General features: G+C 59.0%; 5 protein-coding genes across 7 annotated transcripts; 3 read left to right on the top strand and 2 right to left on the bottom strand.

Moving 5' to 3' along the window:
• Positions 1–225: 225 nt before the first annotated feature.
• Positions 226–2,606, bottom strand: HJV (hemojuvelin BMP co-receptor). The gene is made up of 4 exons (XM_081968309.1): positions 2,099–2,606; positions 1,510–2,000; positions 593–1,195; positions 226–341 (listed from the first exon to the last, which is right to left on the bottom strand). The coding sequence occupies exons 1-4, from the start codon at positions 2,205–2,207 to the stop codon at positions 267–269; spliced, it is 1,278 nt and encodes a 425-aa protein (XP_081824435.1). The 5' UTR covers positions 2,208–2,606; the 3' UTR covers positions 226–266.
• A 1,771-nt stretch (positions 2,607–4,377) lies between these two features.
• On the top strand, positions 4,378–6,276 carry LOC309399777 (heat shock 70 kDa protein 1-like; the record flags this gene model as incomplete). Its single annotated transcript, XM_081967883.1, has 1 exon — positions 4,378–6,276. One exon carries the CDS (start codon positions 4,378–4,380, stop codon positions 6,274–6,276), a length of 1,899 nt encoding a protein of 632 aa, XP_081824009.1.
• A 918-nt stretch (positions 6,277–7,194) lies between these two features.
• Positions 7,195–9,279, top strand: LOC309399776 (heat shock 70 kDa protein-like; the record flags this gene model as incomplete). Its single annotated transcript, XM_081967882.1, has 1 exon — positions 7,195–9,279. The coding sequence occupies exon 1, from the start codon at positions 7,321–7,323 to the stop codon at positions 9,277–9,279; it is 1,959 nt and encodes a 652-aa protein (XP_081824008.1). The 5' UTR covers positions 7,195–7,320.
• A 1,819-nt stretch (positions 9,280–11,098) lies between these two features.
• Positions 11,099–12,529, top strand: BOLA1 (bolA family member 1). Of its 2 annotated transcripts, none has more exons than XM_081968330.1 (2): positions 11,099–11,351; positions 11,893–12,529. In XM_081968330.1, exon 2 carries the CDS (start codon positions 11,913–11,915, stop codon positions 12,381–12,383), a length of 471 nt encoding a protein of 156 aa, XP_081824456.1. In that variant the 5' UTR covers positions 11,099–11,351; positions 11,893–11,912; the 3' UTR covers positions 12,384–12,529. The 2 variants fall into 2 exon arrangements, with proteins under 2 accessions (XP_081824456.1, XP_081824455.1); XM_081968329.1 differs by lacking the exon at positions 11,099–11,351 and adding an exon at positions 11,436–11,722.
• A 559-nt stretch (positions 12,530–13,088) lies between these two features.
• Positions 13,089–26,131, bottom strand: SV2A (synaptic vesicle glycoprotein 2A). Of its 2 annotated transcripts, none has more exons than XM_081968328.1 (13): positions 26,014–26,131; positions 22,612–23,472; positions 19,907–20,087; positions 19,523–19,674; positions 18,987–19,120; positions 18,702–18,791; positions 18,454–18,564; positions 18,141–18,229; positions 17,167–17,331; positions 16,708–16,841; positions 16,014–16,217; positions 15,428–15,587; positions 13,089–15,065 (listed from the first exon to the last, which is right to left on the bottom strand). In XM_081968328.1, the coding sequence occupies exons 2-13, from the start codon at positions 23,195–23,197 to the stop codon at positions 14,882–14,884; spliced, it is 2,190 nt and encodes a 729-aa protein (XP_081824454.1). In that variant the 5' UTR covers positions 23,198–23,472; positions 26,014–26,131; the 3' UTR covers positions 13,089–14,881. The 2 variants fall into 2 exon arrangements, with proteins under 2 accessions (XP_081824454.1, XP_081824453.1); XM_081968327.1 differs by lacking the exon at positions 26,014–26,131 and adding an exon at positions 25,664–25,763.
• Positions 26,132–27,660: the final 1,529 nt, after the last annotated feature.

Here is a 27,660-nt window from a genome sequence, read left to right as displayed (position 1 = left end):
TGCAGAAATAGATGCCGAGCGTGGGAGGCACTTTAGCCCAGCTCTTCAGCGTCAGGATGGCAAAGCTGAGCCTTTCCAGAGTGTTGGGAGGCCAGAGACTGCCAGGGCAACTTGGGTGTCTCTGGCTGCGTTCTCACGTGCAAGTAAAGACCCCGGTTGAATTCCAGCCCTTTCTTCTCAAAGGGAGGTAATGACACTTATGGCAAACTGCCTTCAGGGCTGCCTTGTGGCCAAAGGAAGCCTGGAGCTGTTTCCCGATGCTGCCTTCACCCAGAGGGCTTGGGGGAAAGGAGAAGGTCCATCTCTGCAAGCTTCCTCTGGCGGCCTCCAGGGACAAACATCTGCAGCAGACAAAAGAGGCTGCTTCAAGCCCTCCAAAGTCCCTCACTTCATATAGGAAGCATTTCCTTTAAAAAACCCCACGGACACCACCAGCTGCCCAGCTGTCTCAGCTGCCGCAGAAATGGCCCAGGGAGGCTCTCAGGCCGGTTGGAGTCCCTGCGACCCTCAGGGAGCCCCCACCCCACCCCCGTCTTAGGAGGAAGACACTCCTGCCAAATGTGGGCAGAATTTAGATCTCCCAGGCGAGTACCAGAATCGTGGCCAGGGTGAGGCAGAGGAAGGAACTGGTGACAACCTGGCGGGCAGCATCCTGCTGGAAGAGGTGAAGCTTCTGGGCATCTGGATGGAAGATTCGGGCATCCTCCAAGGCACCACGAGCCGCGAGGGTGAAGTTGCTGTCCCCCGAGGCCACCACATCGAAGACGCACGAGTGGAAGTAGACGTCCTCCACCGGCAGCTTCTCCTTGCACAGCCGGCGGGCTTTCTCGGTGGCGATGGTGCTATGGCCGCAGCAGCCGTGGTGCCGGGAGATGCGCTGGCTGGCCGGGCATCCTCCCACGCACAGCTGCAGGTCCTGCTCCTCGGTGAAGGAGCTGGCCACCTCCTCGGCCACACGGATGGAGAAGGACAGCTGCTTCCCTGCACGACGCACTGCAATGGTGGTGCCGATGTAGGCCGCCTGGATCTCCACATGCTGCCCGGGAGCCCGTTCAAGGATGCTGAGGCTGTCCCCACCAGGCCGCTCCCCCCCGTTGACCGAGCCATCCACAAAAGCCGCCGGGAGGTTGTCTACCTCTGCCTGGTAGACCTTCTGGTCAATGCACTCTTTCATGTTCTTGAAGATGATGGTAATCTAGAAAGAAGGGAAGGTCAGCAGCAGCAGAAGCTGCAGGAGGCGGCCCAGTACGGCACCCCTTCCCTGGACTCAGGGGGAGCTGCATTCCCTTTAGTGGGGCGGGGGCTTCCCTCCGCCCCTACGGTTTGTCCCAAAGACCCCGATCCCTGGCCACTCATCTCCACCCTTGGGAAGTTACCCCCGGGGGTATCCTGATTCAACTGCTTGAAGAATTTTCAGATTGCAGGCCTGAGCCCCAAATTCCCTCCAGACCTCAGAGACCCCATTCTCCCACCCCATCCTTTCCAGAACCGCCACCGCCACCAGGTCACCTTGCTCGTGGCCGTGGCATCCGATCCTTTGGCCACGGGGGAGTTGGTGGCCTGGGCATACAGGTAGTGGTTGTCTAGCAGTGGCCAGGAGCCCTCCACACGGCAGGTGTGAAAGTCATCCCCAAAGGTCCGGACGTGGGGGTCCCCGAAGGAAGCGCAGTGCTGGTAGGTGGGGGGCCGGCCGCGCTTGTGGGCAAAGGCCTTTTCGTAATTGCAGAGGTCTGGGGACCTGGCCCTGGGGGGCTGTGGGGGGCGGGGCCGCGGGCTGGGCCCCTCCTTGGAGCAGTTGTGCTGGGCCATGAGGTCCTCGATGCCGTTGACGGCCAGATGGAAGGCCAGGTCCCCGCGGCAGGTGCGGGCCGTGTGGCGGGTGCAGCGAGCATAGGCGCGCAGGGCCAGGCAGTGGGCCGCTCTCCTACCAGAAGCTCGCAGGGGGAGAGTGGAGGCCACATACTCCGAGTTGCAACGCAGGATCCTGCAGCGGGCTTGCACTGTGCGGGACGAAATGCTGCTGTGGTGAGTGCACAGTGCCAGGCGCCCCCCAGGAATGGCAAAGACCTCCCACACCTCCCACCTTCCTTCCTCTTACCGTATCTACAGAACAGGAGGAGGAAGAGAGTTTTTAGGAGGAAGCCTCTGCCCAGGAGGTGTAGGTGGGGCAGCCTGGGCGAGCAAGGGGACCCTCCACTCCAATCCATGCAGCCTTGGAGGGAAGCCGCTCACCCTCGCTGCTCCTGGCCTCTGGAAAGACCCCGATTTCAAGGAAGGCCTTCGGCACCTGGTCCTGCACCTGCCTCTCCCCAGAACTCAAGAGATCCTTCTCCTGCGTGGGCCACTGGTGTCTGCCTTGGGGCTCCGGCTATGGGCATTTGGTGGAAGGGAGAGAAAAGGACCTTTGGCAGCGGCTGCAGGCCCTGCAATCCGATCCCTCCTCCAGAGGCAGCAACCGAGGCAGAGGCTGTAAATAGGCCTTGCTATTTCAGATCCCCTAAGCAAAATGGGGGGGGGGGGATTTTAGGCTCAACCCTCTCGTGTATTTGCACATATGCCGATCAGCGTGAGCAGCGTGAGCCAGGAGCAAGTGAAGGCTCTCAGGAACTCCAGCGTGTCCTTAAGTAGAGTCCCCCCCCCCCCGGTGTGCCTTGTCAACACTGGATCACGTGATGAAAGGAAGGGCCAATTGTCTCCCCCAACCCACCTTTGGGGCAGTGAGAGAAGGTTCAATCCAAGCAGAAGACACCCTGGTGGGATTTAAACTTTTGAAAGAAAAAGCATTTCTACAGAGAAGCCAGGAGGGGGCGCTCTTCTTCCCATGGCCACTGGGTGCAGGCAGCAGGTCAAATCCTCCGACACCCATTTTGTGTGAGCAGCGTGGAGTTTGGGGAGCCCCTTTCAGGCCATCGTCAGCCAGCGCTTCCTCTCGAGGCGGAAGGCTGTTCTGGAGAAGGTGGGCAGGAGGCTCCGAAGATCACCAGCAGCCCACAGTTCTTGGTTGGGCATCAAAGGGCAGGTGACAAAGACCCCCCCACAACCCTCGGCCCTTTCCTTTCCCCCAGAGATACAGGGCAGGAGGTTTGGCAGTGGAGCTGGTTCATAGCCATGGAGCGAAAGTTTGGGCAAAAGTTGTGAAAACTGGCTGCAGAACCACCGGACCCTCTGCCTCCCTCGCTTTGGAGAGGAGGGGAATGCAACAGATAAGTCAAGAGACAGGCACATCTGTTCTTCCGCGGCTGTCATCCCTGGGTGGAGGCAGTCGAAGCCCTGGGGGTGGGGGCGAGGAAGGGGCCAAAAAAAGACTGTGCAGATGGAGCCAGGCGGAGATTCCGGCACACGGCAGCTGCCTGGTGTCTCTGGATAACCGTCCCAGCCGGCTCCTGGGTGCTGGGTGGGAGGCTGGTTCCCACACACAGCCTTTGATCTCCTCCTCTTGAAGAGGACTCTCTTCTAGGGGGCTGATGCCTGCATACAGAATGGACAGGAGAAGGGTTTTTCCAACCTGAGGCGTGCGTGCACGCGCGCATGCGTGCGCGCACACACACACACAGACCGACCCCTTGTGCTGCAATGTAGCCTCTGTGGTCCCGTCCGGAGGTTCCTCCCATTTGCCCCACATGCCAAGGGCAACGGCTGAGCCTCCCACTGAAGACGCGTCTATCAAGGCCACTCCTGGGAAAACGTTCCCCTCCCCCCTCAAGAGGTCCCAGCTGTCACAGGAGCCCCCTAGTTGGCCTTGCTGCAAGGCTGGAGCCTCTGGAGTCTTGCTCAGCTGGGGCGGCTTTCAGCACAAAACCAACGGCCTGAGCCGGCTCTTTGCTGTGGACCGGCAGGGCCGCTCAGCAATGCCTGGGAAGATGCCTCTCCTTCAGCCTTGGCGGTTTTTGTCTCATTCCCTCCAGGGTGGCAGCCGATCTTCCCCACCAAGAGAGATTTCCTTCCCCAGCCAAAGCAAGTCGGGGCCCTGGTGTCTGCATGGCCCCTCGTAGGGCTTCCCCAGGCTCCCTCTGCTGACCGCCTGTGATGGACGGGGCCTTGGATGCCCCCCAAGAAGCAGGTGAGCCATAGAAGGAGGTAACTCAGGCTGAAGAAGTGCTGCCAGTTCAAACCCCATTGTGATGTCTGATGGTGAAGTCATCGCATGAGTTGGAAAGGAAGGCTGGGGTCCCTCAGAGCAAGGAGAGGCCCACGTGCCCAGCTCTAGGCAAGGAAGAAGATGCCATGATCCCTAGGAAAAATCTATGCCCTGGTTGTCCAGCTTTTTGGTCCTAGAAGAGGAGAAAAGGGGTGAAAGAAAAGGGGAGACGCCTGCCTCTCTCATGAGAACGATCACTTCCTTCTACTCCTGAGTCGGTCACCCTCTGGGACGTCACCATGCCTAAGCAAAATGACCTGGCTATCGGGATTGACCTGGGAACCACCTTCTCCTGTGTGGCTGTCTGCCAGCACGACAAAGTAGAGATCATCGCCAACGACCAAGGGAAGCGGACTACGCCCAGCTACGTGGCCTTCACCAACACAGAACACCTGATTGGGGACCCGGCCAAGAGCCAGGCCCCTCTCAACCCCCAGAACACAGTGTTCGATGCCAAGCGGCTGATTGGCCGCAAGTATGAGGATGCCGCCGTCCAGGAGGACATGAAACACTGGCCATTTACTGTGGTGAGCCACGAGGAGAAGCTAAAAGTTCAAGTCTCCCACAAAGGCAAACAACGGACCTTCTACCCTGAGGAGATCTCCGCCATGGTCTTGGCCAAGATGAAGCAAACAGCTGAGGCCTACCTGGGCTACTCCGTTTCCCAAGCCATTGTTACGGTGCCCGCCTACTTCAGCGATGCCCAGCGGCAGGCCACCATTGATGCTGGAGTCATTGCGGGCCTCCAGATCCTGAAGCTCCTGAACGAGCCCACAGCGGCTGCCATCGCCTACGGCCTGGATGCCAGGCACCAAGAGGCAGGCGGCCGAAACATCCTCATTTTTGACCTGGGTGGAGGCACCTTTGACGTTTCTATACTTTCTGTGGAGGACGGCATCTTTGAAGTCAAGGCCACCGCGGGAGACACCCACCTGGGTGGGGAGGACTTTGACCAGAGGTTGGTGGGCCACCTTGCAGAGGAGTTCAAGAAGAAGCACCGGAGAGACCTCCACCAGGACAAGAAGACTCTGCAGAGGTTGAAGACAGCTGCCGAGCGGGCCAAATGCACCTTGAGTTCCTGCACTAGTGCCAGCATCTCTGTGGACTCCCTCTTCCAAGGGGTCGACTTCCACACCACCCTCACCCGGGCACGGTTTGAGGACCTCTGCTCCGATCTATTTCGAGCCACCCTGAAGCCCCTTGAAAGGGCCTTGAGAGACGCCAAGATGAGCAAAGGGGACATCAAGGACATTGTCTTGGTTGGGGGCTCCACCCGCATCCCCAAGATCCGGAAGCTGCTGAAGGACTTCTTCAACGGCAAGGAGCTGAACAAAGGCATTAACCCTGACGAAGCTGTGGCTTACGGGGCAGCCGTCCAGGCCGCCATCTTGACGGGCAACCGGACGGCCAAGATGCAGAACATGTTTCTTTTGGATGTCACCCCTTTGTCTCTAGGTATCAATACTCAAGGAGGCGTCATGGCAACCATCATAAAACGCAACTCCCCTGTCCCAACAAGAGAGGTCATGGAGTTCACCACGACGGAGGATGACCAAGACACCATCTTGTTCATGGTGTATGAGGGAGAGCGAGCCTTGACCAAACACAACCACCTCTTGGGCATGTTCACCTTGAAAGGCATCCTGCCAGCCCCCTGTGGGGTCCCGGTCATCCTGGTCACCTTCTCTATTGACGAGAACAACCTTCTGACCGTCTCAGCCAAGGATGTGGAAACGGGGACCACCAGCCACCTGACTATCTCAGGCACCCGCGGGCGCCTGGGCAGGGAGGAGATAGAGACGATTGTGCAGATGGCGGAGGAATTCCGGGCCAACGACCTGAGCCAGCAGGAAAAGATTGAAGCCATGAACTCCTTGGAGTCCTGCACCCTGGAGCTCAAGCGCGTGGCAGAAGAGCAGCTCCTGGATGGGAAGGCCAAGAGGAGGATGCTGGACATGTGTGACGGGGCTGCCTCCTGGCTGGAGGGGAACCCCCTGGCAGAAAAAGAGGAGTGTGAGAAGCGGCAGAAGGACCTGGAAGAGGCCTGGGACTCGGTCTACACCGGCCCAGGTGAGGGGGCAGAAGAACGGATGGAAGGAGACCCCGAGGCCGCTGAGCCAAAGGAAGACAAGGAATGAATCGGCAAAGAGCCAGAGTACATTGTTCCACCCAAAGGGCGCATTAAAACTATGGGTAAAAAATGAAGAGTCCCTCTCTGACTGCCAACCCTTTCGTTTCTCACTCGTGGCTTTTAGGCCCCCATCAGCCCACCAGCAAGTCACATGATCAAGTGTATCCGAGTCCAAGTTGAGGCTTAGCAGGAAGGCCAAAGCAAGAGAAGAGGCATTAAGGGCAGGGCAGGCAAGTCGTCTTGAGTGGCTGCCCAGCTGGTCAAAGTCCCCTGCCCCAGCCTAAGTCGAGGGTCAAGTCCACTCCAAGGTGGCACTGCAAGGCGCCTTCTTAAAAGTGCAAGAACCCAAGAGCCCCACAGCTCGGCTTGCTCTCCCTTTGTCCGGCTCTTGACACAGTCTGGGTGGAGCCCTGGATGACCCTCCCTCCCAGGATGGCCATTGCAGTTCAAGGACGGAGCCCCTCTGGACCTTCAAAAGTCTTCCTTTACGTCAGTGTATCCTTATTTTCTCTAGAATGCTTTGGAACAGAGTGTTTGGTTCAGGTTCTCCAGATGTGGGGGTGGTGGTTCTCTGTCCCGTTTAAGGATTTCGTTGGGTTTTGTCTGGCTCTGAAAGCCACCACAAATGGGATCTGCATCAGGGGCACAAAGTACAGCCAGACCCCTGCCCAAAGGCCACGGCACTTACCCAGGAGGCCCAGCGCTGCCTGTTTCCCCCAACGTGGCTGGAAGCAGGGAGTCAAGATGCTGTCCCAAGGGAAAAGCCCCTCAGCCCACCTTCTCCGGGTGGAAACCGTGGTGGGCACTGCAGCAGAATCCCCCTGGAAACAGAAGAAGAAAGGGGCTGCCATCTGCTGGGGACACCAAGAGCCCCAACAGGCCCCAGGGGCCCATTGTGACATGCACAGTGATGGGGGAAGGGTGAAGAAAAGGCTAGGGGGAGAAGTGGGGGAGTGAGGGGGGCGCACGCAGGGCCCAAGAAGAGCTGCCCCCTGGGATTGCCAATTTTCCATCATTGGCAGAAGGCCAGGGGTTGCTCAGGGAGCCACCTATGGGAGCTGACCTCAGCCATGCAGACGCGCCCAAGCCCACCTCCAGACCAGAGACTCCCTCTGTTTTGAGACCAGGCACGGCCAGGATTTGCCCCAAGGGTCCAGCCGTGGGAATTGACCTGGGCACCACAAAGTCCTGTGTGGCAGTCTGTCAGAGGGGGAGGGTGGAGATCCTGGCCAACGACCACAACAGCCGCACCACCCCCAGCTGCGTGGCTTTCACCGAGAGGGAGCGCCTGGTGGGGGAGCCGGCGGAAATGCAGGCCAGCCTCAACCCAGAAAACACCATCTGCAACGTCAAGCGGCTGATCGGCCGCAGGTACGACGACCCTTCGGTGCAGCTGTGCCTGAAGAACTGGCCGTACCACGTGGTGGAGGCCGGCAACGGCAAGGCCAAAGTCCAGGTGTCCCACCGAGGGGTGAAGAAGGTTTTGTACCCTGAGGAGATCTCCGCCATGGTGCTCTACAAGCTGAAGCAGGTAGCTGAGGCTTCCTTGGGCCGCCCGGTCACCCAGGCGGTCATCACGGTCCCGGCGTACTTCAGTGATGCCCAGCGCCAGGCCACCATCGACGCGGGGGCAATTGCAGGGCTCCAGGTCCTGAGTTTAGTCAGTGAGCCCACGGCGGCTGCGGTGGCTTATGGGCTCAAGGAAAGCCGCCAATGTAAGGGCAAGAGAAACATCCTCATCTTTGATCTGGGCGGGGGCACCTTTGACGTCTCCCTCCTCACTGCCCAGGACGGCGTCTTTGAAGTGGTGGCTACAGCGGGGGATTCCCACTTGGGCGGGGAGGATTTTGACCAGAGGCTGGCCAACCGGCTGGCCCAAGAGTTCAAGGACAAGTTTCAGGAGGACCCCGCCGAGAGCAGGAAGGCGATGCAGCGGCTGAAGGTGGCCTGTAAGAAGGCCAAACAGGCCCTGAGTTCGAACACAACAGCCACCGTCTCCGTCGACTCGCTCTACAAGGGAATTGACTTCCACACCACGGTCACCCGGGCCTGCTTCGAAGATTTGTGCTGCGACCTCTTTCAGGCCGCCATGGTCCAGGTGCAGCAGGTGCTGGAGGAAGCAGGGCTCAAGAAGAGCCAGGTGCATGAGGTTGGGCTCGGGGGAGGCTCCACGCACATCCCCATGATCCAGAGGCTCCTGTCCAAATTCTTTGACGGACAGCGGTTGTGCAAAAGCATTAGCCCCGAGGAGGTGGTGGCCCACGGGGCAGCCATTCAAGCCGCCGTTCTGACGGGCCACCGATACCAAAACCTGCAGAACCTTCTCCTCTTGGACGTGACCCCCGTCTCATTGGGGCTGGAGACAGTGGGAGGAGTGATGGACGTAGTGGTCAAGCGCAACTCTCCCATCCCCACGAAAGAGAGCAGGAACTTCTCCACCACGGAAGACCAGCAGAGCAGCCTCTTCCTGCAGATCTACGAAGGGGAGCGGATGCTGACCAAGCACAATCGCCTGCTGGGCACCATCACCCTCAGCGGCCTTCAACCAGCACCACGAGGCATCCCAATTATTGTGGTCACCTTTCAGATTGACCACAACAACATCCTCACTGTTTCAGCCACGGAAAGGAACACGGGCAACAAGAAGGAGCTGGCCATCACCGACACTCGGGGCCGGCTGGATCGAGACGAGATGGAGAGAATCCTCCAGGAGGAGGAGGAGCATCGCGCGCAGGAGAAGCTGGAGGAGGAGAAGCTGGAAGCCCTCAACGCCTTGGAGGCCAGCACTCTCCAGCTCAAGAGGGCGGCGGAGGAGAAGTCCCTGGACGACCGGGCCAAGCGGAGACTGCTGGAAATATGTGAGGAGGCAGCCGCGTGGATGGAGGACAACCGGCTGGCACCCAAGAAGGCCTACGAGGAGCGGAAGAAGGAGCTGGAGGGAGTCTGCAGCGCCATCCTCACTCACTTCAGCACCGGAGAAGCCCAGCAGGAGAAGCCAAAGGAATCCTAGCTCCAGACCTCTTGAGGAGCCTATTAAAAAAAGAGAACGGGCTTATTCATTTTCTCCTCCTTCTCACAAGGGAGTCCCTGGGAGGCCGAAAGGACAGCCGGCCCAGAGTGGCAGAGCGCCTTTGATGCCTTGGCCTGATGAGGAGCTGAACTAACAAGAGGCGGCCCCGCACCCCATCCTTCTCTCCCCCCAGGCCCCCATCCACTGGGCCCCAGTGACAGCAGAGGGTCTGATAGGGCCAGTGGCCACTCCAAAAGGGTTGCACCAGGCCTGGGGAGGGGGTAGTCACAACGGTGTGTGTGTGTGTGTTTGTGTGTGTGTGTTTGTGTTGTGGACAGGAAGTGGAGTGTGATATGGAGCTGGCAGCTGCAGTGGAGGCCATCCTCTCTAGGGCAGTTGTGCCCCACTGAGTGGGCTTCAAAAGGAGTTGTCACACCACATCTAGGACAAGGGAGTCCTCCAGCACCAGCTATTTGGAAACAGAGGCCTTCAGCCAGCCCCCCCCCTCCCCCAACTCTCAAGACCACCTTGATTAAAGGGACCCTGGAAATCCGGGCTTTGTGAAATGCAAATTCTGCTCCTGGAGGACCAAGTGGCTGCCAGCATCAGGAGTGAGCATCACCTGCCTTCTGAGTACCCTCTTCCTTCCTCCCCCAAATCAGCCAAGGATTTGCCTTCGGGGCTGCTGCATTCAGAGAGAGAAGGGGAAGGATATCAGCTGCCCCAGATAGGGAGGCAGAGAGGGGACCCCAGGCTTAGGCTGATGACTATATATCTGTGCTGGAACCTGGGGGACGTCCTGTTCCTGCCAGGGGAGGCTTTCAAAATATTTCTCTTTGTGGTTTATTTCAAAACAAAGCTGACCAAGGTTTCCTTATCTCAAAACTTCATTGCCCAAACGACTAGTAACACGTCGTCTCTGGGACCAGCACTGATGACGTTACCTACTTTGGGTCATGCAAGAACACCACCAAGGTCAGGAAGCATCCGAAAGCTTAAGGGGTTGGGCAGGGAATGGCGGGGGAGGAGATGCCAGCAGAGGGGACTCAAAAGCTTGGAAGCCTCAGCCAAGGAGATTTGGGCTTTCAAACGAGGACCACCCAGGGGATGCAACTGGCTCGAAACAGAACCAGGCGGGTTTAAGTGCCGCTGCCCAAGGAGCTGGAGATCTTGTTAGGTGGGGATCTTGTGCAGTGGGTGGAGAGACCAGAGATTCTCAGAGACACAGAGGATCAACCTCCTTGTCCTGCACCCTGAGAAGATCCGGGGGGGGGGGGAGAAGGAGGCATCGAGCAAAGAAGCCCCTCCCTGCTCAAAGGGATCATGCTCAAAAGGGAGCAGGGACGTTGCGTGAGGCCACAGCATGGACCCTGGGGCAGAAGTGACAGTCAAGCCTGGGATCTCCTGGCTGCCTTCCAGCCAGGGTGGGGCAGGTCAGGCCCTCTGCTTCTTTCTGGGACCCGCCCAGGTGCAAGGTGGGGGCTGCCCCAGTCATGGACCTCAGCTTGGACTGGGCGGCTTCAAACCACTTCACGGAGGAGGGGGCGGGGGGGGGTTGGGTGGGGATGAGGCATGTGTGTGTGTGTGTGGGGGGGGGGGGAACAGAAGCAGGAAGCAACGGTTTCTTTCCTCCTGCTGGACAAGCGCTTTTCTCCCAGCAGCTTCGAGACCAGATCGTGGGAGCCGGCCTGGCAGAAAGCTCAAGAAAGGCTCGCTCGCCACCTGGTGGACAAATCCGGGCCTGCGCCGGCTCAGGGGGCCTGGATGGGGTCGGTCCGGTCTCGGGAGGGGTGGGGGATGGGAATGGGATGCGTGCGCTGCACCTGGCCACAGGTGAGTCCTGGGAGGGAATCTCCTGCTGAGGACCGGGAGGCTCGCTGACAGCCGCTGCAGAAGGAACATCTACCTGCGGCACACCTGGAGCCCAGGAGCGGAGGCCAGCGAGGCGCTTCCCGCTGGAGGAGGCTGTGCGGTGCCCGGGGTGGCGCAGTGAGGCCATAAGGGCCCCTTCCCGGAGACACAGCGCGCTCAGGGAGAAAGGAAAAAACGGCGACCCTGCGCTTCCAATACAGGTGGGACAAAGCGAAGGGAGAGGGGCAGCCCTATAGCTGGCTGAGCATGATGGGGGTTGTAGTCCGGGGCTACGCGATGTGGGGTTCCCATCGGCCCACTCTGGGCGGCCACGAGAGCACCGTGGTCTCCGCGGCCCCAAGCGGCTCTTTCCTGTCGCGCCCAGCCAAGACTACGGCTCCCAGAATGCAACAGAGCTCGAAGAGCGCGGGGGAGGGGCGCGCGGCTCCTGGAGGCTGCCGGGAAGTGTAGTGCCGTTGGCGCCCCTCGGACTGGCAGGGACTCGCTTTCCCGGCAGCGGCGAGGCGGGCTCATCGCGGAGCCCAGGAAGGGAGGCGGTGTGGGGGTCGTTCGCGGAGGTGGGACGCGGCAGGTGAGTCACCTTGGGCGGCGCAGGGCGAACGCAGGGCCCCCTTGCAACCGTCCCCGCGGCGGGGCTCCCGGCGCCCTTCCGAAGCAGTTGGGGGGGGGGGTTGCTGCGACCCGTCGGGCTGCCCTTGGCCCTCTGCGAGCCCCGACCCTCCTCCGGCGTTTCCGTTGCAGCTGCTCCAGCCGACCGGCCGATGGTGCCCTCCAGCCTGCCGGCGCTCGGCCGTGCCCTCCGCAGTCCGGCCTTCTCCGCCGGACGCGCGGCTCTGAGCGGGACGGCCCTGGAGAAGCCGGTGGAGTCGGGAATCCGGGCGAAGCTGCAGGCGGCGCTGGAGCCGCTCCACCTGGAGGTTATCAACGACAGCCACCTGCACTCCGTGCCCCGCGGCTCCGAGACCCACTTCCGGGTGGTGGTGGCCAGCCGGCGCTTCGAGGGGCTCCCGCTCATCCACCGGCACCGGCTGGTCAATGATCTCCTGCAGGAAGAGTTGGCCGGGCCCGTCCACTCCCTCTCCATCCAGGCCAAGACCCCCCAGCAGTGGGAGAAGGGCGCCAAGGCCAGCCAGAGCCCCCAATGCCTGGGAGGGGCCAAGCACGACCCGCACCTGGCCGACAAGTTGGGGAAGACGACGGGGCGGGGGCAAGGCGGGCTGGAGGACCCCTGAGGGGAGCCTCCTCCACGGGCCCCCACCACGTGCCTCGCCTTCCACCAGTCGATGCCTCCTTCCGGGCTGAGCTGCCCAGAGCTGGCTGCCCTGCCTTAAAGAGGCCTGTGATGCCCGCTGAAGCTTATTAAATGCCTTGGCCTTTCCTCCCTTTGTCTGCTGTTTTGGGGGAGAGGGAGGTGGCTATTGTGGGGAGGAGCTGTTCCTCCCCAGATGAGGGAGAGAGGGTCTCGATTTCCTTCCCTCCCCTTGGCAAAGGGTTCCCAGAAAAGAGCATTGGCTGAAACAGCAGCAGGGTGAAACAGCCATTTGCTCCCTGGCATTCGGTTGCCCTGCGCTCTGGCGGAAATGTTGCTTCTATGGCCTCTGGCGGGGATTGCAGCTTAACCAGGGACCACCCCAAGAGGCTGCCAGGTTGGCAGGGAGGCCATGGCACAGACTCAAAGCAGCATCCCTCATCGAGTAGAAGGGGTCTCAGTGGAACCTCAGAGGAGCCCCCATTCGGCCAGTGCTGGAGCGCCGCAACTCCCCATCAGGGACCCTTCCGGTCTTCTGCCCATAACCCCCCACCCCTCCCAAAGGCTCAGCTTTCCTGCCAACTGATTTGGCTTCCCTTCAAAAGGTCCTACGGCTCCCTCTGAAAAGGTGGACTGTGTACTGGACTTTTCTGTCTGATTATTAAAAAGCACACTTCAACGAGGAAAGATCATTAGATTTTACAATCTTTTATTTCCCTCCATTTTTTACATGGATTGTTGTTAACTACAAGTTCATCATGATGGTTGTGGGAACATGGCTCGATTTAGCCAAACATCCAGATTTCCTTCTCCGATTGAACGATCTGTACACATATTGTACACAAAGCATCTTTTTTTTTCTTAAAAAACAAACAAACATTCACTGTTTCTCACAATGACATTTAAAATAACTCTCCTATCTAACCAGCATTCTTGGCTTCTTTGTTTATACAAAATGAAATGACCCAGAGACTACAGCTGACATTATGGGTTATGTTTTTTCCCTGTTTTTTTTTTTAAATTGTTTACAAACATCTAAAAACTACACCACGGCACAAAGTTTTTGTCAGTTGGTTTTGCGCACAGACAGAACTACGCATGGTTTTGTGTCTTGGTTTTGTTCAGAAGCCCACCTACACCGGGACAAGGGAACGCAAGCAGCAGGGAGCAGGGCGCGATTAGGTCAGCGAGATGGGGAGGGGGGGTCAGCTTTCCCACCCTACAAGCAGGTGTGGCTTTTTGCATCTGGAGAGGACGGAGGCTTGGAAGAGGAAAAGACACCCAGCCGCTCTTCCCAATAAAGAAAGAACCGTCATGGATGCTGCAGGGGGTGAAAGGAACCGGGGCCATCCTCCCTAGTGGTCCCACCGTCAATTAGGAGGGGGGAAGGGATGGGGTGCAAGAGGGGGTCCCTTTTTGGTACAAGGTAGCAAAACGCACAAGACTTGGAATCCAGCCTCTGAAGGATCGAATCCCCCTCTCCTCCCCGCAGCAGCATCAGAGGCCACATCCAAGGGCTCCGTTTGGTCCAAGATCTGGCTGCTGTGCTCGGCTCAGCCGCTTCCTTCCCTTGGGAGCGGCATTTTCTGCATCTTTGGGCTATTCAGGACAAATGCAAGGAGACGTTTCTGCTTAACTCCTCCCAAGTTGTGCTCGGATGCCCAGAATCTGATTTCCAGTGTTCAGTGGGGAGGAAGGCAGGCCTCCCCATCCGCCAAGCGAGTCCTGGCCACAGCTGAGGGGAGTTTCCCTGTGTTTCCCTCCCCACTCGCCCACAGTCGGGAGAGGCCAAGGGCCTCCTGGATTAGCCCGGAGGGAGGGAGGGAGGGAGGGAGGGGCCACCCCTTGAAAAGCACCATTGCAAGCAGCGAGGGGAACACACGCTGCAAGTTAAAACACTCCTTATAAAACCTTTTTTCCCAAGAAAAAGTTGTGCTGGGGTGTGTGTGCGTCCGTCTGCCTGCCTACCAGGCTTTGAGGGAAGCTACGCCTCCAATTCAAATGCCAGCAGAGCCCGAAATTCACCTGCTTGTGTGCTTGTATTATGTGGATCCCTGCTTCTAGCCCTCATTGTTAGCTATGGGAGTTGTAGCTTTAGTTTACTGGACAAATAGAACTTATATTCACATATACACAAATTTGTGGAAACTGTGATCTAGAGGCAGGAAAGGAGATTGCAGAATACAAGATTGTGTCTTATGTTTTGTGCTAATGCCTAGCTTGTAAAATGCCACCCGGCTCCCACGGCTTGGCCTGCCCTTCTTTGGCTTCTCAGGCCTTCGCGCCTACTGTGGCCCCGTGGGAGAAAGGATGGTGAGGAGCGTTGAAAGAGCAGGTGAGCTTGTGGAAGAAAACCCAAGCGAAGACAGATTTCCCACTGAAATGGTACAACAAGACAGTCACAGTGTCTACAACGCTAAATCTCCCCCGGGTGGGGGCAGGGATGGGGGCGGAAGAGTGCGGGGGTGGGGGGGCTCGCTCTCATTGCAGCACCTGCCCCCGGGTCTCCGGCAGCTTCAGGGCCAGGGAGCTGCCCACGGCCAGGGCTGCTGATGCCAGCAAAATGGGCACGGCTTTTGTGATGCCCACAAACGATGTGAAGATGCTGATGCCCAAAACCGCCGCCAGCTTGCAAAGAGCGTTGAGGAACCCAAACGCGGTAGTCCTGGAAGCAGGGAGGGGGAGGCCATGAGGAAGAGGAGGAGGAGGAGGAGGAGGAAGGGGCAGTGGTAGGCTTTGGTGGGGGCAGAGCTTTCCCTGGGTCTCCCCCTCCCTTCTGATTCTAGGGGCCAGGGAGTGGCAGAAGCACAGAAGGGGCCCGAAGGAGCAGGGCCCCTTCCCAAAGAGGCTCACGGAGGCAGTTAGAAGGGCACCGGGCACCCATATTGGGCAGAAAGCCACAGGCATTTTCGCCAACCCTTCTGTGCATACACACACACACACACACCCGCCCGGTGTAGGTGAGACCCATTCCCCAGCTCTCCTATTCGCTCCCCCCTCCTGGAGGGCAGGTTAGGGGAGCCTCACCTTCTGTCTGAGGGGTACAGCTCCACCGTGAGGACGTCCAGGGCGTTCCACGAGGCAATGCTGACCCCACCAAACAAGCAGAGGAGGGCAATCATGGCTGACTCGCTGTTGCCGAAGGACAAAAAGAAGCAGCTGACGCAAGACATGACGCTCGACCCGGCTGGGTTGGTCGGAGGAGGCAGGGTGGCAGAGCAGAGGAGGAGGAGGAGGAGGAGGAGGAGGAGAAGCATTAGCTCACCACGGTCCCTTTCTAGACCTCATTGTGAAAAACAGGCAGGCCTCAGAAGCCTTTTTGCCTCCACCGGGAAGTCCTGCCTCGCATCAGGAATCCCTGTGGCTGGTTTCAAAGCCCGACCCAGGCAAATCCTGCAGGGCCACCTGGCACCCACAGGCAGAGCTCAAAAAGAGCCCAGCACCACTCTGGATCCTAAAGCAGCCCCCCCCCCCCACGGCTGACCGGTCGGCCCCTTAACAGCCAGTCCCAGAGCGGAAAAGCCCCCCACCCACGTTGCTCGGCCCCCAGGACCCCCTGCTGACAGGGAGGGCCGAACCCCCCCAAGCACTTGCCAAAAGGGGGGGGGCTCACCCAACATGCGAAGACGCCCGATCTTGTCCATTAGGAGCGCAGAGACGATGTTGCCCGGCAGCACCGCCAGGGTGCCCAGGAAGCTGACAAAGTAGATCATGTAAGCGTTGTTCTCGTCACTGAAGTCCAGCTGGCACCCTTCTTTGTTGTGCAGGAAGGTGCTGTTGATGATCCGGCTGTCGATGAACTTGTACTCAAAGAGGTCTGGGGGGGGGGAGGCGAGAGGCCTGGGCTTAGGCCCATTCCCTAAAGAAACCCAGCAGATTCCCCCCCCCCGCAGAGGCCAGATCCCAAATCCCCCCCCCGTAGAGGCCAGCCCTTGGCCCACCCATCTGGTTATGCCTGTGAGTGCCCAGTCAAGAGCTCTCGGGGGCTCTCTCTCTCTCTGGATGGCTTCTTGCAGGCTCCTGCCAACAGCCCCCCGCTCCCCCCACGGCTGCCTCTGTCTTTCCATGCTGGGAGACGCTTCTGAGCCTCCTCTTCCTCGCTCTTCAGTTGGACAGAAAAGCAGCTGCCCAGCAGAGGCCGTGACTTCCCAGGGGATCCCAGGCTGGGTCAGCAGCAGCAAAGCGCAGCAAAGCGCTTGAGCCGCTCTTGGTGGAAGCCCAGCTAAGGCAGGAGGGATGCCGGAGGCTTCCCAGGACCCCCACCCAGAGGCGCCCGGGAGCAGCCCTGGCCCCCTCAGGCACGTCACCTGTGTTGTAGAAGACGGTGGCCAGGAAAGTGCAGTTCTTGAAGAAAGTATTGCTTGATGTGACGTCCTCAAAGTAGCACTCTTCAAACAGAGAGTCGATGAAGGAGACCGACTTCATCTTGAGGCCAATAAACCTGTCCGGGGGAAGGGGGGGGGGGGAAGAGGAGGTTGAGGATCCAATGGATAATCCACACCTGCTGCTCAGTCCTAATGTGGCTTCTTCTGACCTGGCGCGACGCGTGTCTCTCTCTACCTGCTACAAAAAGCACCGCTGCTTTTGGAGACTCTGCTGTGTGGTAGCCTAGCCCCTCTTCCTTGCCTGGAGAAAGACCGGAACTGGGCAGCCCAGAGAAGCACCCATGCTGGGCCCCCAGCCTCATCTCTGCACCCAGGGAGCCTGTGCTGAGCCGGGGGGGGGGTCGGGGGCAGCTTCCGGAGCAGAGCCGGGTTGACACCTACTTGTCATTGAAGTACTCTCCCCGGCGATGGACCTGGTTCTCCAAGGTGAAGTTGAAGGTGATGTGCCTGAAGGTCTCGTTGTTGAAGACCTTTGTGCGGGAGGCATATTCCACATTCTGAAGGTGCTTAATCATGTCAGGGAACCATACGGTCAGCCCATAGTAGCTGCCCGGGAGCCAACGCAGGTGGAGGAGAAGGGGGGGTGGGGAGACCGGAAAAGAAAGAACCAGAAAGGACCCTCAATTGGAGAGAAGGGCTGGTTTTCCAGAACACCCCTTCTTCCCCAGTGGGATGTCAGGCAGGACCCCTCGCTGGGCAAGCGGTGGGACTCCACTCAGCCCCCCCTAAGTCCAGCCGCCCAACCCTCAGATCCTCCTGTTGGGACGTTTGTCCTCCCGAGTCCAACGGAGGGAGATGGTGGGAGGGAAGGCCCGGAGCCCCAAGGTGGCCTCAGTCCGGCTCATGCCCTGCTCCCCAGGGATGCCGCTGGTGGGCGGGAGAGGTGGGAGGTTGGCTTTTTACTCCTTAGAGCAGGGGTGTCCAAACTTGGGAACTTTTAAGACTTGTGGACTTCAACTCCCAGAATTCCCTAGCTAGCTGGCTGGGGAATTCTGGGAGTTGAAGTCCACAAGCCTTAAAGTTCCCAAGTTTGCACACCCCTGCCTTAGAGGCTTAACATTACTCTTGGCTTCCCCGCGTAGATTGGAGGCCTAGATTCCCTTTGCCACTTAATACTTCATGACGGGAGCGGTGGGCCCTGCCAATCGGCCCAGGATGGGCTTGTGAGGGAAGAGGAAGTAACCGAGGGGTTTTAGGCAAGGGGAGATGGGGGCAGGCTTTTCCATTATCAGCCCAGTGCAGAGAGGTCTGGGCCCGTCTTGTGTTCCAGAGAAGGGGTCGGTGCGTCTCCCTCCCTCCCTCCCTCGAGGCAGATCCAGCGGCAGGTCGCCTGACTCTCCCCCAGCGTGCCTCACCTGAAGGACATGGTGAACCACACGGCCATCATCATCAACGTCACCCGACGGTACTCGGGAGCAAAGCACTGGTGAAAATTTGCCCAGACCTGTGGAAGGCAAGGGGACCTGTTTGAAGCTTCCCGGTCTGGGGCGCAGCAAGGGCCGCAAGGGGCTCGGCCGGCTTCTCCGGTGGGTCCTTTGGGGGGGGGTGGCTGTCCTGGAGGCCACAATTAGATTGCAGCCTCCCCCCCCCCCGGCTGGTTTGATTGCCCAGCACGGCTCCCCCCAAGGGAAGAAAAACCCAGCCATCCCACACACCCGGACAACTGACCTGCTGAGAAAGATTCAGGAAGCGAACCATCCAGCGCCGGTACCAGGTCCCTGTGTCCGACTGGATCTCCACCAATTCGTCCTCCTGCTTGATTGTCTTGATGTGGGTCACCTGCCAATGGAAGGTGATGGCAAAGGAGAGGTGAGGACCCTCGGGAATCTTTCAGAGGCCCCCTTGCCAAGAGAGCAGCAGGGAGGCTGACAGGCGCAAAGAGCCCTGGGGGGGTAGGGGGTAGGAAGGGCTCCTACCGAGAAGACCCGTTCAGGGTGGCCTTTGGCCCTCATGTTGGTGTCGTGGACCTGCTTCAGAACCATCCAGGCCTCGTCATGCTTGCCGTTCTGGAAAGAGGGAGACAGGGAGGCATCCAGCACCTTCCTTCCCGAGGGTCTCCCTCTGCCCCCTCCGAGAGAGCAGCCTCCCCCCTCGCAGGCCCAGCCCTTGGGCCCTCCCTGCACCGGCTGCGGGGGAAGCAGAGTCAGTGGGCATCTGGCAGGTCTTTCCGCCCTTGAAAGCGGGCACCAGGGTCTTCCTACCTCCAGGAAGAAGCGGGGGCTCTCGGGCATGCTGGTCAGGGCCCCAATGGCAAAGACCGAGGGGAAGGCGCAGACCAAGACGAAGACGCGCCAGCTGTGGAACTGGTAGGCGGATCCCATTTGGAAGCTCCACCCTGTGCAATGAGGGGGGGGAGTGGTGGAGAGGAGGAATGTCCTCTTCACTGCTAGAAACAGCCTCTATACCCCACCCCCCCGCAAGATGCTGCCCTAGATCCTCATCTGAGCCACGGAAGCCCACGGGTGGCCATCGGGGGCAACAACTGGCAAACCCTGGTTCTCCGAGCCCCCGGATGGCACCCCAGCAGACAGCTTCAGATTGGGAGGAAGGGACAAACCCTCCTGCTAGCTGCCCAACTCCGGGGCATGAGTGGGACCGCGACCGAGGACCAATTTCTGTGGGCCCAGAGGAAACCCCACTTCCTGGGATGTGGGAAGCCAGCCAGGGGCCTGCAGCCAAGCTGAAAAGGCCGTCCCGATCCTCCCTCCCTCCCCACCACCGGTCCTCCGTGACTCACCATAATGGGGGATGATGGCCCAGGCCATGGCAGAGGCGTAGATGCCGCCGATCATCCAGAACATGCAGAGCCAGCTGAGGTGCTCGCCTCTCTTCTCCTGGGCCAGGAACTCCGAGTAGTAGGAGAAAACAATGGGGATGGAGCCCCCGATGCTGGGAGGGAAGAGAGAGGTTTCAGAAGGGGGACGGGGAGGACCAACGGAGGCCGAGAGGCCTTCCGGCCACATTGGGCACCCTCCCAGCCCCAGGTCTCTCTTCTGGCCCTGGCCGCCCTTGGACACATTGCTCTGTTTGGCTGGGGGAGGATGCCCAGTTCACCTAGCCCCCCCCTTGGAAAGCCAGCCCTGGCCCAGGATGGGGAGGAAAGCCCCCAGGGCCCCCTTACCCCACACCAGAGAGCAGTCGGCAGAAGAGGAAAGTGCCGTAGCCCTGTACGAAGGAGGAGAAGAAGGCAAAGACACTGTTGACCGAGAGCGACATCAGCAGGCACTGCCTGCGCCCCAGCCGGTCTGCCAGGCCGCCCCACAGGAAGGCCCCCACCATCATGCCCAGGTAGACAATCAGGCCTGCAGGAGAGAGACAGCAGGAGGGGGGGAGGAGGAGTTACAGCGTAGGAGCCACGTTGTGCAGGGAGCTTGGCAACCCTCTCTTTATTCTTGGGGAAAGGGTTGGCAGCCAGATAGACTCTGGCTCTATGGAGGGTGGGGTGGGGGGGAGTCTTGCATTTACACTGACTCTGCTGGCGACCCAGGCTGAGGGCCAGGAGGGGAAGGGGCCTGTGGCTTTCAGAGCTGGGCGTGTGGGGATTATTGCCACCTGCTGGCAGTCCAGAGTTAACCTCTCCAACACCCGCCAATTGTGCCCCCCTGCTGGATACCCGGCTGCCTTGGCCTGGGCTCTGGCAGCATCTTCGTTGCCATGAGATAAGAGGGGGGCTGTGGGCCTTTCCGAGGGCTCCCTCTCACCCCTGGGATGGAACGGCATGCTGCACCCTGGTGGGGGGGTGGGGGAACCCCTGCCCCTCTTCTGTGGCTTCACCCAGACTTTTCAGGGAGGAACTGGGGGTGGGGGCTGGCTTTTGGAGCTCTCAGGCAGCTGACCGAATGGCCCAGCCTTGAACCACAAGGCTGGAGGGTGACCAGGGGCTAGGAGAGGAGACAGCCCCTCCCCGCCTGAGCTACTCCCATTTCACTGCAGGCGGCCCTCATCAAGGAGCCTCCCTGCTGTGGTCCCGGACAGGCCTTGCTCTGCTGGTTGTGTGCTCAGTGTGTCCTCCAGTCCCGTCCTCTGCTGAGGCCACCGTGCCCACCTTCTCCAGCCATCCTGGCTGCCAGGGAGCCCTGGGGAGGGAAGCTGCCCAAGGCCTTTGGAAGGCAGCCTCCCTGGTGGCTGATCTGATTAGACCCACAGCAGAGGAAAAGGGCCTGGCTCACTTGCACGGCCCAGACCCCAAGGCAGGGGAGCCCTGCTGCCCCACTCCCGCCTGACCTTTCCCCACCCAAAGTGGGGAGGAATGCCGGCTCTGCCGCACTGCGGTGGTGTCGCATGGAAATCTGGCCCCCACAGCTGCCTCTAAAGCCACTGTCCTCTCCCCCCCCCCTCGATTTCTCACCCCTAGCCTCTTCCGCCGGGCATCGCTCTTCCTTTCTGGGGAATTTAATTTTGCCTGCGCTCTCCCCTCTCCGCCCGCCCCCGCCTGGCCTCCTTGTTGCAGCGCCCCAAAGCAGCAAGGAGATAAGCTGGGGAGGGGGCTGGTCTCTCTGCACAGAGCCGCTAAGATGGAGAAGGGAAGATGAGTCACCAGGCAGGCAGTGCTGGAGCCTTCGTCAGCAGCTGGTCCCCGACTGAGTCACAGCGCTGCCAGGGAGCTGCTGTTCCTGCAGCAGCTGAGGGGCTTCCATTCCCTTCAGGAGGTGGTGCCCCCCTGTGCTTGGGATCACTGCCTGGGGGGAAGAGTTGCTGCTGCCTCTGTTAGTGCCTTCTTTGATCAACCGGACACAGAAACACCTCTTTGGCCCCCAGGCTCCTTCCCACAGAGAGATGGTAGGAAATGGACAATACTGAGCAGAGGAGGGTCAGGCCAAGGGACCCACCAATACAGACCCCCGGTGGGAGCTCAGCCAGCTGGACGGCTGGACCCTGATCTCCTTGATCTCGGCCTGTGTGTGGAGAACAGCCATTTCCTCCCTTAATGTATTTAACTTCTTTTTCAAAACTATTCGGTGGCCCTAAGGGCATGGTTTATAAAATGAAGGAATCCCTGCAATACAGGAGCTAGCATTTCACGGGAGAATGAAAACTTGCAGCATTGTCCTCCCTGCTGTGCTAGTTTCCCATGTGCATGGAATTTGTTTCCTTACAATCAACACAGAGCAGTCATACAATCCCAAAGTCCAAAGTGGTGTTATAATTTGCAAACACAACAGCTCTTCTTTATGGAATCTCAGGCCTGTCCCCAGACACATACGCACGGAGGAGTCAAACCTTTGCACAACCATCCACTATGCTCTCAATCTGTCTGATCCCATAAACATTGTACTGGCGGCAAGAGAGCACTATATAACCTGAAAGTTTGCAACGAATACTTTCTGCTGCCAGAAAATTAGCAGTGCCAACTCCGCAACTCATTCCACATGAACTGGGATGACTTACTTCAGGGCTGCAAATTTCTTGCTATCAATTATTACGGCTCTTCCCTAGCTGCAAATATTCCTTAACTGGGAATCACTCTTGGTGAAAGTATATGTGGCTGAAGGTAAACCTTTTATTAAATTTCAGGTTACAATAAATAAGATGATTTTTTTTAAAAAAAACCTATTTCCCACCTGAACTCTAGCAGAGAGCATCGTCTCTCTTTTTCATGATGTTCTGTGAAACTCTAGGAGTTGGGTGGGAGGAGTTAACCATGCTCATCTATTGCCTTTTGAAATGAAAAAAAAACTGAATCTACACCCGAAAACACGATTGAGGCAGCCCCCTTCCCCCTTCCAAGGTCCTGCCTTCTTGGCCTGACAATCCCAAGAGGCCAAAGCTTTCAAGAAAGAGATCTGTGAGTCCCTCACTACATCACGACCTTCCTGGGGGACTTACCCAGCATGCCTTTATTGGAGTCTGACAAGCACATGTCTTTCTCAGCACTGGGGAGGACAAAGCCGACCACAAAAATCTCCACTCCGTCAGCCATGAGAGCCAGTCCGAGCACAAAGTAGAGCGTCCACTGGAATTTCCCATGTCCGCACTCCTGTAGAATGAGCTCATACTGCTGGGAAAGCTCCTCCTTCTCCTTCTTCTTCTCTCCTTCCAGGTCATCAAAGTCTCTGAACTCACTGACTACCTCCGGCCCGGCTGTCAGCCGGTCTCCCCCTTTCAGGGAATCATTCCGGGGGATTCCCTGGTACTCTCCCTCATAGATCTCATCGTCTTCGTCGTGGCCTTCCGTAGCATCGCTGGAGGCCCCCTCATCGTCAACTGAGGGCTCCCCACGGTAGTATCCATCCTGGGGCTGATAGTCGTCATCGTCCTCTTCCTCAAAGCGACTGTAGGAGCGCTTGGTGTACTCGTCTTGCACGCGGTCCACCCCCTTTCCCACCTTCTTGGTTGCATGCTTCTTCACCTCCTTGGCGATGTCTTTTGCGCCACGGATGAAGGCGGTCCGGTCTCTGAAGCCTTCGTCCATGGCTCCCACCAGCCCTTTGGGCCTTGAGATGAAAGGAGGAGGAGGAGGAGGAGGAGGAGGAAGGTGCTGGGGACCGGGCGTGTGTGTGTGTGTGTGTGTGTGTGTGTGTGTGTGTGTGTGTGTGCCTGCTGTATTCAGCTCCTTCTTTTGGCAAAGGCTCCCCCTTGGAGGTCCAGCTCTTCAAGGGTGGGGACCCATCTGCCTGAGCCCTGGCTTCTGCTTCGGAGGTGGCAGTGTCTGCCAAGGGAGCTCTGCTGGGCTGACTGACAGTGACCCTGCAAAGGAAGGAAAGGGACGGGTTGGTAAAAGAAGGCAGAAGGTCAGGTGGAAGCCCCGTGGCTCAAGGCAGCTCAGATGCACTTTCCCACTTGGATGCAATCTCTTCCTCCCCCCCCCACCCCCACCCCCGCCCATTATGGCATTGCCACTTCAAAGGGGGACACGGGGACTCCTTCGCTGGATCCCAGATTACACAGCTTCACCCAGCAAGGTGCCCCCGAGAGACCTCCAGGACTGGCATAAACTAGCGGTGGGGGGGGGGAGCATCTGTGGGGCCTGGGTGCTAAGGGTGGAGGTCAAATCTGCCCCCAACACACAGGAGGGAGGTGGAAGAATCCCTCCCTTAGAAGCCCTCTTCCTCTCCAAAGACGGCCTGTGGGGAAAAGCAGCGATGCAAGCTGCCTTCTAGGCCCACACCAGGAGGCCCACAGCGAAGGCAGTCTTCTGCACCTCCAAACCTGCAGGACTACAACTCCCATCCCCATCGGCCTATGTTGGCCTCAGCAAGACTTGCTCCTGGGTTAGGAGGCATCTCAGCCACATGGGATACCTGTGTGGGAGAGTCCCACTCACATGCCTCCCCTGTGGCCGCCTCCGCCCTACCTTGAAGGCAGCCAAGGTGGACCCGCAGCCTCGGGGAAGCCCCGGCTGTGCCTCCTTAGCAGCCTATCAAGGGGAAGAGAGCCATCTCCCTACAGCCCGAGCACCCCCTCCCCCCTTTGGCTCCCTAAAGGCCCCAGATTTCCGCCAGGTTTGGGGTTCCCTGCAGTCTGACCGAAAGGGTCGGGAACGGAATCGATCATTTGCATAGCTCCACCCCTCCCTCTAAACAGCCTCACCCCAGGTGAGCAGATTTTTTCCAAAAGGGGGAAAGGGAGGAAGCCACTCCCCCCACCGATCTCCCCCCCTCCTCCTCCCAGTACCATGCCGGGGCTTATTTTAAGGAGTAGCCGCATTCTGAGCTTGTACAGAGCGCCGTTGCCTACACGACGCAGGCCGGATTCCAGGGGCCGCTCTTAAACGAAGGGGAACGGTTGCTTGGCCTTGCGCGGGGCTCAGGACCCCTCTCCTCGTTCGCGCAACCTGAAGCCCGCAGATACGGGCATTTTCGCGGCCTCCTTCAAACGTTTGCCCCCAAACACGCGTTCTATGTGGGGACGGAACTCTGTTGTGCTAATTAGCAGGAAACGACCCCCCCCCTTAAAATGCAGACCTAGAGCTGGGAAACCGCGTCCGCGTTCCTCGCCGGCAGCCCCCCCCCCCAAAGGCCTCTCCCGCCTCAGTCCGGCCAAAGAGGGACCTCGTCGCCAGCCCGGCCATAGCCGCTCGCAGATCCCGAGCGATCCGACCCGGCAGCTGCCTCCCTAGCCTGGCGGGGACCTCTCGCCCGCTCGAAACCCGGCTGGATTAGCCCATTCAATCTATTTAAATACGCCGAGACGTCGGGCTACGTCTCGGGTCCCATGATTCCGAAAGGGAATCACGCCGGCTGTGAGCGATGGTGAGGGTAGTCCAGTTGATTGTGGGCTGGGGTCCGCAATCGGGGCGAGGCGAGCAAACGTGGGAGTCCCAGCCCCCCTTTTCCTTCCCAGTGCCTTCCCCTTCGGCGCCGTCCTTTGGGTGGGGGCCTCCAAGACCAGAGAGATGCTTCTTTCATAACCATCCTCCCCCCCCCCGCAAGAACCTATTTTTAATTGCAGGACCCACGGAACCCATCAGTTCCTCCGCGCTGCCTGCCCCACAGAGACCGCCGGCTTCATGCGCTTTGGAGGGAGGGCGATCTCGGAGCCCGCTTGGCCCCCTTCCAATTATCCCGGCTACCTGGTGATGATGAGCGAAAGGGGAAGAGCCCCAGCCCACCCACCCCTGCGCTCGCCCCCCGCCCCGGCCTCCAAGGTCATTTTCTCTCCCGCCACTGCCACCGCCTCAACGGCTTTCTTCCTCCGGGCAGCCCCGGCCGTGGCGGAGCATCGCCTCGGGGACTGGTCCCCAATCCTGCACTAGCTAGGGCCGGAGCGCTCCCGCAGGGCGAGCCCGCAGGGGGAAGGGGCTCCAAGGTGCGGGAGAAGCCACACGCGGGCGGAGGAAGGCCAAGGTTTCCCAGGACAAAATGGCTACACGAAGGGAGAAACCGCGCTGGCATCCCCCGCGGCCGGCCTGCACGCCCCCAGCCCTGCCTTGGCTCACCTCACTCCCGCGGTACCCGGCCCGTTCGCAGCCAGGCAAGCGCTCGCTCCCCACGCCGCCGCCGAACGCTGCTGCTGCTGCTGCTGCAACCGCCTGAGAGACGCAGGGGGAGCAGCGGCGGCGGCGGAGCCAGAGCGCTAAGGCTGCTGCGCCCCTCCAGTCACGGGAGAGTCCATTGTGGCACGGAGGGGAAGGGGACGGGGACGAGAGCCCGGCCGGGGGACGAGCGGGCCGGAGCAGGACGGGGCTACGGAGGGGTCCCGCTTTCTTCGCCTCCCAGCTGAGCCCCTCTCAGCCCTGCGCCCCAAAAGAGGGAAAGCGGTCCGAGGAAGGCAAAAGAGGCGACTTACCGAGTCCCCGCTCGCGCTATTTCTTCTCTTGCGCTTCTTCTAAGCAAGCTTGTTGAAAAAGCAGCCGCCGGGCGAGTGACTGGAGGACGAAACCAAGTCACGCAAGCATGCCTGGAACAGCAGCGATGCCCTGCTCTGCCGGGGGTCTTCCCCCCTCTCTCGCGACCCTCTTTTTGTTTACATCACCAGTTTCTGGCCAAAGGACCCTCCTCACATAAGCCAATGGCCCTCTGGTTTCTGGGCACTGTAACCCCAACCCAGCAGTGTAGAAGGGCTCTTCCTTTGGTCTGGAAGACCCTCCAAGGGCCTTCGGCTGCTGCAGAAATGCCCGAGGGTACCTGGCCTTTGTCTGAAGCAAGTCACAGCTCCCAGCTCAGGCTGGCAGCTTGCCAGAGGTGGGGGTGGGGGCACCTTTGATCATGGTGCCAGAAGAGGGCCAAGACTGGCTGAGGGTCTGGGAGAAGTCCTGGTTGGAGGTACACAGATGGCAGCACTCTGTCAAGGCGAGGCCTTGCGTATCCCACAGGTGTGGGGGGGTCTTGCTGCCCAGAAGTGAAGTGCAGCTTAGTGGAAGGGAGATGCCCCAAGATGGGGCGGGGGGGGGAGTGAGAGGAGTGAGCTAAAGGTCAGATGCCAGGAGGAGGGAGGATGCTGTCCTCTGGCTTTAATTCCTTTCATGGCGTTCCCAAACTGTGGCCAAAGGAAAACCAGCCCTGCACTTCCAGAGAGAGATTCCGGGATGCCTGCCCTCTGAAGCCTTCCGTTTTGTATCTAGGCAAGGGCTTGTCTCTTTTCTCTCTTGGAGGCCCCCTTGGCATCACTGGCCCAGGGCCAACCCAAGTAGAGAGGGAATTGCTGCACAATCCACCCACTGGACCACCCAGGAGGTCCTGACCGGATGCTCCCCCCTCCCACATCTTGGCCTGCTTATTCCCCCCACCCTTGGGAGGCCCAGGGGGCCTCTTTGCAAAGCAGCAGTCCTCTCTGCTCCTCTTCCAGGACAGACCTAGTTCACATACAAAATATTGTTCAGAGTTGGTTGTTATGAGCCCATCCGAAGTCTTTCCTCTAAGAGAAGATCCAGGAGCTGCCACTTGCCTCCCCCAGGGATCCCCCTACGCCTGCTGCCCAAATGAGCTGCCAGGTACGTGCGCTGCTGGTGGGCACACCGAATGCTTAGAAATGGGCTCAGCGTGCACTGCAGTGTTTGTACCAGAGTTGTGACCTCTAGTGGCGGCAAGATTCTAACAATTGTGCGCTTGGCTTGGCTTTGTTTTTCAACGAGATGTGGCTCAGAGCAAAGAGAAATTTGCGGGATGTTATTCAATGTTCGTTTGAGTATTTAAGAAATGTTAAACTGAAGATAAAAGCTTTATTACTGTAGCCGATCAGGCTCCTTCAGCACGCTGGGCTGAAACAGGCAAGCTTCATCTAGTTACTCTTGAGCCTCAGACTATCCCTTTATCTTTCTGGCCGGAGAGCTTAAGAAAACGGTGAACTATTCAGAAAACTGCCCCTTGGAAATGTTTTTCACTGAGGTCCAAGTCCATTTCTCACAACAACTGTCTTCTTCTAGCCAATTTCCAATCTCACCCATTCCCCCCAATAAATGCTATTAAAAACATGTGCGTTTCACTAAATATATAT

Source organism: Natrix helvetica (assembly GCF_964273705.1).
Source record: "Natrix helvetica genome assembly, chromosome: 16".
Classification (NCBI taxonomy): domain Eukaryota; kingdom Metazoa; phylum Chordata; class Lepidosauria; order Squamata; family Natricidae; genus Natrix; species Natrix helvetica.
This window is presented reverse-complemented; position numbering and strand designations above follow the sequence as displayed.